The 8,338-nt window shown below is 55.7% G+C and overlaps 1 protein-coding gene across 1 annotated transcript in view; it reads left to right on the top strand.

The window, feature by feature from the left end:
* Nucleotides 1-6,416: 6,416 nt before the first annotated feature.
* ARRDC1 (arrestin domain containing 1) overlaps nucleotides 6,417-8,338 on the top strand; it is a 39,948-nt gene continuing 38,026 nt past the window's right edge. Inside the window, exon 1 of the mRNA XM_040083460.1 lies at nucleotides 6,417-6,593. Coding sequence (XP_039939394.1) covers nucleotides 6,476-6,593 — 118 coding nt within the window. The 5' untranslated portion in view covers nucleotides 6,417-6,475. The remainder of the gene's footprint in view (nucleotides 6,594-8,338) is intronic.

The raw sequence follows: 8,338 nt of genomic DNA, 5'->3' as shown, positions 1-8,338 counted from the left end.
GGGGGCTGCTAAGCCACACAGAGATCCAATCCTCTGGCTGGCAGCAGTGGTGGTCTCATGTCACCACTGTCATCACTGGCTCTCTGTCACAGCCAACAATGTGGGAGTGTTCCTCGGCCATTTCTGGGAAGAATTCAGTGGATTTAGGTGAAGGTGCTGCAGCAGTTGTGATTGTGGATCTTGCCTGGGAGTAGCTATTGAGATGTCACTTCCCTGATTATGAGTCTGTGGTGGAGGAGTGATCTCCCCACTGGGAGGGATGGGATCAAACATCAGGAGTGTGGGAAGAGCTGTTGGCTGGAGTGTAGTGGATCACTGTCCCGAGCAGCCATGCTGAGTTATTGTTACAGGAGAAAAGGGAAGTAGAACTGGGCAGTGAAGGGGAGGAAGGCATGAGAGCCAGGTCAAATACAGGATCCGAATGTCTTGCACCTCAGGTGGTGTCAGTGATCTTGCGCTGCTGGACCCTCTGCTTGCCCAGGACATCTCTTGGGATGGCAGACAACTGGGGATGGGGCTGTCCTGCTCCCACAGCACAGTGCTTCCCTGGAGGAAACCCCATGACTCTTCGACCCCAGCCTGCTCCTATGTGTGGAAAAGCACCTGATGCTTTTCCCTGGCCCTGATAAACATGACGTGATTCTTGGTGCTGTCCTGTGCAGGGCCAGGAGTTGGACTTTGATAGTCTTTGTGTGTCCCTTCCAGTTCATGAGTCTATGAAATGTCATTTTGCAATGAGGGAGAAATGCAAAATCCTGAGTGGTGCTGGAGTATGAGAGTCCAGCCTGTGGTTTCAATTTTTTTTCAGACAACGTTCAGCAGGGATCACTGAGGTTGAGTGAATGAATTCTCCTATTCCCACGCCCTGTGAGTTGTGCAAACAAACTGCCATCCCTGCAGATGCTGCACACGGCTGCAGATTCCCCCATGGGGAAGGGAGGACAAGAATCCCACCATCTAATCCTTCTCCCCAGGCCTGCACTGAACAATGGAAACTCTTCCAGCAAAGGAGAGCAGAAATCCAGGCAGTGCAATTAGAATTACAATAATAGTAATTAATGCCTTGCCTCTCTCTAAGGATTTTCTAGTGAGGCTTGCCAGGTGCTGGCTGGGCATTACTGATCAAAGGCACAGCACCCACGTGAGGGGACGGGTGCCAGCTGGGCCACGGGACCTCAGCCCAGCTGGGGACTCGCTCTCCTTGCCCTCATCTTTCCCCATGGTTTGGAGGGGAAGACTAGGAGGAGCTGCTTGAAGAATCCCAGGGACGAGGGCTAACGGATGGGGGAGAAGAGCAGGTCAGGAGCACCCTGTGTGTTACCCAGGGGTGCTCATCTGGCCCCAGTGGTGTGAGCTGTAGGGCCTGTGTGCAGAGCCATAAATGAGCACCAATGCACTGACTCCTGCCTGTACACGTGTCTGTATGTGTGAGGCTGCTCCTGCACACACATTTCAGTCAACACACAAATGCCAGCCTGGGGGCTTGCACAGACACAAGCCAGCACAATAACATGGGAGCTGGAGAAAATGCTTTACAGGGAGAGGCTTGAAGAGCTCAAATTGCTCCATTTACCACACAGAGAGGTGTTCTTCATTCCAGTGTTTTAACACCATCACAAGGGGAAAGGATGTGGCACCAACAGAGCCTTTAACATCAGAGAGCAGCAGAACAAGGAGCAAGGGCTGAAGCTGCCAAAGTTGGTCTGAAGAGCAGGTGTGCACGTTGGCACAGAGGGGATGAGCAGTGCGAGCAAACTGCCAGGGGGCATGGCAGCGTTTCTCTCACCTGGAGAAGGGCAGTCCCTCTGGTGGTGTCTCAGCCAAGTTACCCCATAACCAGGCACTCAGTGCGAGGGTAAGCCAGTGTTATGCTGTTAGAGCCCCTCACATTTCAGTCTCTTTCTGGCTCTTTGAGTGAGGCCTGGGGCACGGTCTCGGTGTATAGGTTGGTGAAGCATCTGTGGATGGAGCCCAAAGCAGCTGCCTGGCCTGCCTGCAGAGCCCCTGAGCAGTGGTGCCTGCTGGCCCTGCTCTGTGGGTGGTTTCTGCTCTCCTCTCATCTTCCCAGGAGATGGCCCTTGTGTAGGAGGCTTGGTGAGACCAGTAGGGAGGTGGAGTTCCAGGAGCAGTGGGGAGACGCTGCAGACCCTGGAACATTGTGCCAGGGTTGCCCAGAGAAACTGTGGCTGCCCCATCCCTGCAAATGTGCAAGGCCAGCTTGGAAAGGGCTTGGAGCAACATGGCCTGGAGGAAAGTGTCCTTGCACATGGCAGCGGGAGAAATGAGGTGGTTTTTAAGGTCCCTCCCAACCTAAACCTGTTTATAATTCTACAACGTGTTGATCCCAGAGATTTGTACACCACTGGTGGGACATCCAAGTCCAACACCACCCTTGGGGAAGCTGCCTGGGAGCTGCCTCGAAGATGAATCCAAAAAAGGAGGACAGGGGACCTTGGCTGTGGCCTCCTGCGAGGAGAGACCGTGGGCAGGGAGGTGTGGCTGAACGGTGCCACCCCTGCCTGAACCGGGGAAGGCGTCACGCTGAAACAAATGAGTAATTGTTGTTGCTGTTGCTATCAGATGACGTAGTTTACCCGCCAGCAAATCAGCTGAGAAGCGGTGAGGCACCGAGTGAAGCAGGGAAATTATTTAGAAAGGTAATAAACCTAAGTGCAATATAAATATATCAGGGTAATGGATTTTACATACGTGGGAATACAGAACACTGTCAGTGGTGTAGGTAGCACAGGGAGCCCTCCACGGCAGTTCACATCTCTGTATTGTAGTTCAAGGGAAATTTAAGAAACCTAAAAGGCCAACTACCAAAAAACTCTGCTGCTTTAGCTTTACTTCCCCCTCCCTCACAGCCATTCCGGTGCCTGCCCTTATGAGGTGTGGTGGGCTCACGCAAGTCACACTCTCGCCAACCCCAGAAGGAGAGGGGAGAGGCTGGAAACGCAAAAGCAAGAGAATTTGAGGACGGAAAGACTCATCTTGTTACAAGAGAGCAGGAGAGGCGTCCCCACGGTGCCGGGCAGAGGTGGAGATGACCTCGAGGGACACAAAGTGCCCCAGGGGTAACGTGCTGCTGCCTCACCCGGCCGCGCTCCCATCGCTAACCCGGCATCAGTCACCGCCCAGGCATTTCCGCGCTTCCTCAGCAGTCCCAGCTCCGTCGCTCTGCTCAGCCGCAGCGCAGGGGAAACTGAGGCACGGTCAGGTGGGGCTGTGCCTCCTCCGTGTCGGCATGCACAGCTGGAAACTCCTGGAAAGACGAGAGGGGAACAAATCCAAGTCACAAGCAATGTCTGTGACTTAATGATGGAGTTCACAGCTGAGCCCTCCGTGGGCACATTTTGCCCGCATGTGACACAACTCGCAGCTGCTCTCCCAGCTTGAAGCTGTGCTTGAAGCTCCTCTGTGCTGCTGGCAAAGCACGGCTCAGGTGCTGCTGACGGGGGGGGTTATTGATAATTTATTTTTCCTTTTAATAACTACTATGTTCTTTGTCAGAAAAATCACGTGTTCCTTGAAGTTAGGGGAACGTGGTGACATCTGAAAGGAAAATTTAATTCAAAAGCTTGCCTCGACATTTGTTTTTCTTCTCTCTTTTTAAATTTCCCTTTTAATAAGAGGAAAAGGAGGAAGGGAGAGCACGCAGAATGCAGAAGTGAGATTTCCCACCACCACAACAAAACTCTCCAAAACAAATTTTTTTTTTTTTAAAGCAAAACATTAGTCAAAAATCTCAGGAAGTAAATCGTGGCAGTTTACCAAACATCGTTAGCTCACTTTTTAAAAAAAAAAAAACTGCTCTGAGTTTTAACTCCAATGACTCTTCACACAAGTAGATAAGAGGAATGACTCTGGGGCACGGGCAGGTCATCAGGGAGGCAGGAATGTCAATATGCATTTTGACTGCAATGAGTAAAATCCTCCTGAATCTGGCATCACTGGGGGAATGATGAGTACCTTGGCACTGCAGGCACTGAATACATTGAATTATAGAATCACAGGCTGGTTTGGGAATTTAAGGATCATTTAATCCCATACCCCGCCAAGGGCAGGGACACCTTCCAGTATCCCTGGCTGCTCCAAGCCCGCTCCAGCCTGGCCTTGGATGCTTCCAGGGATCCAGTGGCAGCCACAGCTTCTCTGGGCACCCTGTGCCAGGGGCTCACCTCCCTCTAAGTAAAGATTTTTCTCCCTGACATCCAATCCAACCCTGTCAGTTTAAAACCCCTTGTCTTGTCACTATCTACCCGTATAAGAATTCCCTCTCCTTCCATTTTTAAAGCCTCCTTAAGGTACTAGAAGGTACTGGAAGGCAATAATGGGGTCTCCCCAAACCCTTCTCTTCTCCGTGTTCCGATTATATCCATCCAGTTACATTCTACACACTGCTCTACACCGTGTAGCTGTGATGCAGGGGATGGATCAGTGATGTGGCATTGCTGCTGGCTGTGACACGACAAGGGACCCTGTGTATCTTAGCACAAGTCATTGCAGCGCTGTAGCTGTGCTTTGTTCAGCTCCTGGTGCAGAAATCCTTTTTACTCACGTCGTGACCTTGGGCGAGCAACTTTGCTATGCTTAAAATCAACTTCTCTGCAAACAAGGCGCATAAATCTCCGTGTCAGGAGAGGCTGCGGCATGGCACGGGGGGCTCGGGTTTGGTGAAGGGTTTTTCCACCCTGTGTTTTCACATGCGTGGTGTCCCTCTGGGGCAAGGGTGCCAGTGCTGCCACAGATATGAGGTGGTCCCAGTTGTGCCTCAAACCATGAGCCTTTGGCCACTTTCCATGGGGGAAGAGGGTTCAGTAAAATCTGCTGTAGCTCAGGGTGTTTTCACCCCCTGCCCCCCCCCTTCTCCTAATTTGTTTGGTTTTGCTGGCAGAGCTAAATAGGGGCTGCAGAGACTGATGAAAGAGGCTGCAGGCTCATCTTACAAAATAAAAAGGCTGAAGCAAATTAGCGTGCCTAGCCTGGGAAAACAAAAGCTGAGGGCAGCACAAGGAGAGCGGTGTGCGGACGGATCCCAGGGTACGCCCTGCGGGAGGAGATGAGCTGCAGAAAGCCTTGGCACAAGACTGTTGAGCGGCTGTAGCCTGTGAATACACGCAGCCTGGAAACAAGAGGTAGCTCTTAAGCACCGGAGGAGGGAAGGCCTGGAAAGGCTTCCCAGCAGGAGCCCTGTGAGCCCGGGGCACACAAACTCCTTTGGTGCCCTGTGAGGGGTTTCAGGTTGCCACAGCCCCCGTAAGGCAGCACGGAGGGTCCCAGAGCCCCACCCTCCAGGCTGGTGTCGGTGCGGGGCTGTGGGAGGACGTCTGTCTGTCCAGCCAGGTCTGGGCTGGGTGTGCTCTGCAGATAAACAGCTCCTTTTACACTTATTCATTCTGCCTGTGTACACAGCCTGCTTGCCAGAGGCCGGGAGGTGCCTTTTCCCGGTGCTGCCTTTGGTGTGGGTTTTACAGATGGTTTTTATTGAATCAGGCAGAGAGGAGGAGGGAACATGGCAAATATATGAAGTGTGCTGGTCATCCCTGACATTCTGGGACACCCTGACCTTCACTCACTGATCCACAGAGTGCGTGGGGTCGTCACTGACTCCTCAGCCCCAGTCTCGGGTGGCTGCCGGATCCCTTGTATTTGCCTCTTACTGGACACTTAGAGTGACTGGGGTTATAAAAACAGGAGCAGGGAGAGGTGACAGCTGGGCCTGGAGAATTACAGGGAGGAAATGAGATTAGAGGGAGCAGGGATCACCATGAGGCAAGATGGCCCCATGCTGGGCAGTCAGCTCCTTCCCTCACAGCCTGACCCCACAACCAGTGCCTTCCCTCACAGCCTGACCCCACAACCTGCTCCTTCCCTCACAGCCCGACACCACAACCAGCGCCTTCCCTCACAGCCCAACACCACAACCTGCTCCTTCCCTCAAAACAGTCAGGGGTCCATCAGCTTCCCCTCCCCTCACAGCTCAACCCCACAACCTGCTCCTTCCCTCCCAACCTGACCCCACAAGCAATCCCTTCCTTTCCAACACAGCCCAACCCCTGGAGCTGCCCTTTCCTTCACAGCCCAGCCCCACAAACAGCTCCTTCCCTTACAGTAGTCAGGAACCCATCAACTTCCCCTTGCTTCGTAGCCTAACCCTACAGCAGTGAGGGATCCATCAGCTACCCCTTCCCTCACAGCTCAGCCCCAGGAAATGCTCCTTTCCCTCAGCCTGGCCGCACAATCGGCCCCTTCCCTCGGCACTCAGGGACCCAGCGGCAGCCCCCTGCTCGCGGCCCGGCCGCCGCCGCTGCCCCGCGCCTCAGGCCCGCCCCGCTCCCTCAGCGCGGCCGGGGCGGGCCGGGGCGGGGCGGGGCGGGGCTGGGCCCGCCCGCCGGGGCCGGCACAGCGCGGGCCGCAGGTACGAGCGGAGCCGGCGAGCGGAGCGCAGGAGAGCGGCCGGGCCGGCGCGGCCATGGGGAAGGTGCAGCTCTTCGAGATCCGCCTGGGCGACAGCCGCGTCGTCTACGGCCCCGGAGAGCCGCTGGCCGGCACCGTCACCGTGCGGCTCTCGGGCTCGCTGCAGTACCGAGGTGAGCCCGCGGCCTTGCCGTGCCCTGCCGTGCCCGCGGGGCCGCACGGCGGGGCGGGTATCCCGGGGAGGGGTTCGCGGGCCGCCCCGGCCCGCGGGGAGCCGTGGGGATGGTGCCGGGGAGCGGCCGGGTTCCCTTCCCCGGCTCTGGGCACCGGCGGCTCCGGGGCTGCCCCATCGCTGCTGCCCCCGCTGCCATGCGGCGGCCGGGAGGGGCTGAGGGGAACAACCTGCTGGATTATTTCCTCCTCCGCTTCCTCCTCTTACTTTTTGCTCCCATCCCATAAATAAGCGAACATCCCCCCGACCCCCTTTCCAAAACACCCCAGCGCGGGGCTGTGCCACAGCAGCCTCCGGAGCTGGCGGGTGCCCAGGGTGGGAGCGGGAGGCGGTGGAGGAGCTCGCCCGCCTCGTTCTGCTTTCCCGGACTCGTGCGGCTTCCCGGGGCTGTCGGCATCGCCCTGGCATGGCCCCCGAGCCCGGTGCCCCTGGGTCGGACGGAGCCCGAATGTGTCAGGGCAGGGCGGTGGGAGGAGGTGGGCGATGCCGTGTCCCGGCGGGCAGCAGCCCTGCCTCGACAGGAGGGAGGAGATGGGCGATGCTGTGTCCTGGCAGGAGCGGTACCTATCCACTGGCTCGCAGCACCGTCCGCAGCGAGCAGCCGTGTTGCTACATCTCGAATGAACTCGGGCGTTTGAGTTGTGGCTCTGCTGGTGTGGGAGATGTCCGGGGTGTGTAGGAGGTCCTGCGTGTGCCAGGGCAGAGTGCCCGCTGGGCAGCAGTGGTCTGGAGCAGGAGGTGTCGGGCTCCGGGGTTGTTGTTGCTCCACGCGAGGCTCAGGCCATGCTCGTGGCTGGTGCAATCTGTCCGGGCAGTGGGATGGGGCTGGACTGCAGGGAAATGAGCTGCTGGGCTCAGATCACCCAAACTGGGAGCTTCCTCCCCCGCCTTAGAGAAGTCATTCGCATTTGCAAGTCAGCTTTGTGCTCAGTGCTGTGGAAATGTGAACCGATTTGCTGTTTTCCCCGAGGTCTTGCTTGCTTCTCGTATGTGCATGCTGCTTCCTTTGTAACAAATTATTGGAGGGGGAAAAAATAGACCAAGTAATGTAAAATGTGAAGTCTCTGTTCAGGAGCTGTCAGCCTGGATGATGGTGCCTCTGCTTGCTTGCTGTGCCTCGCTTTTGCGAGCACCTCTCCCGGTTGTCTGCAATAGCTTTTGGAAGCTTCTTGTGGAAAAAAAAAAAGTATCTAGGACAAGTGTAAACTTGTAGCCTGTTAACTCCTGTCAGAGCAAAACAGTTGCAGATCCAGGGTTTATCTCCTTGGAGAGTACTCCCAGACGCACTTCTTCCAGAAAAGATGTTCTTAATGAAGTCTGGCTGACCTTCCCCCTTGGCCTATCCTGTCGACTTCCATCCATTCCTGAAGGTGCTTCTTGGGAGGGACAAGGGTTTGGCCTTGCAGGGTTTGGTGTGCTGGCCCCTTGTGCTGCCAGCTGGCCAAAGCTTCAGTTGCTGCTGCTTCTATGACTCCCATTTGGAGAGGACCTGCCAGGTTCTACTCTACACCAGCTCTCCTTTGCTGCCTGGTGGTGTTGTAGGGGAGGAAGAAAGTGTCTCTTTGTTCTAGACCTTCTTTCTGCTCCCTTACTCCTTTGATTCTGAGAAGCATCAGGGTCTGGTGTTAAATACAGGTCCTGAACTCAGGAGGAGCTTTGCTGTGGGATCTGGTGGTTGGAGCTAGC

This window comes from Hirundo rustica, chromosome 20, assembly GCF_015227805.2.
Source record: "Hirundo rustica isolate bHirRus1 chromosome 20, bHirRus1.pri.v3, whole genome shotgun sequence".
Classification (NCBI taxonomy): domain Eukaryota; kingdom Metazoa; phylum Chordata; class Aves; order Passeriformes; family Hirundinidae; genus Hirundo; species Hirundo rustica.
Note: the sequence above shows the minus strand (reverse complement) of the source record. Positions and strands in the feature narration are given on the sequence as shown.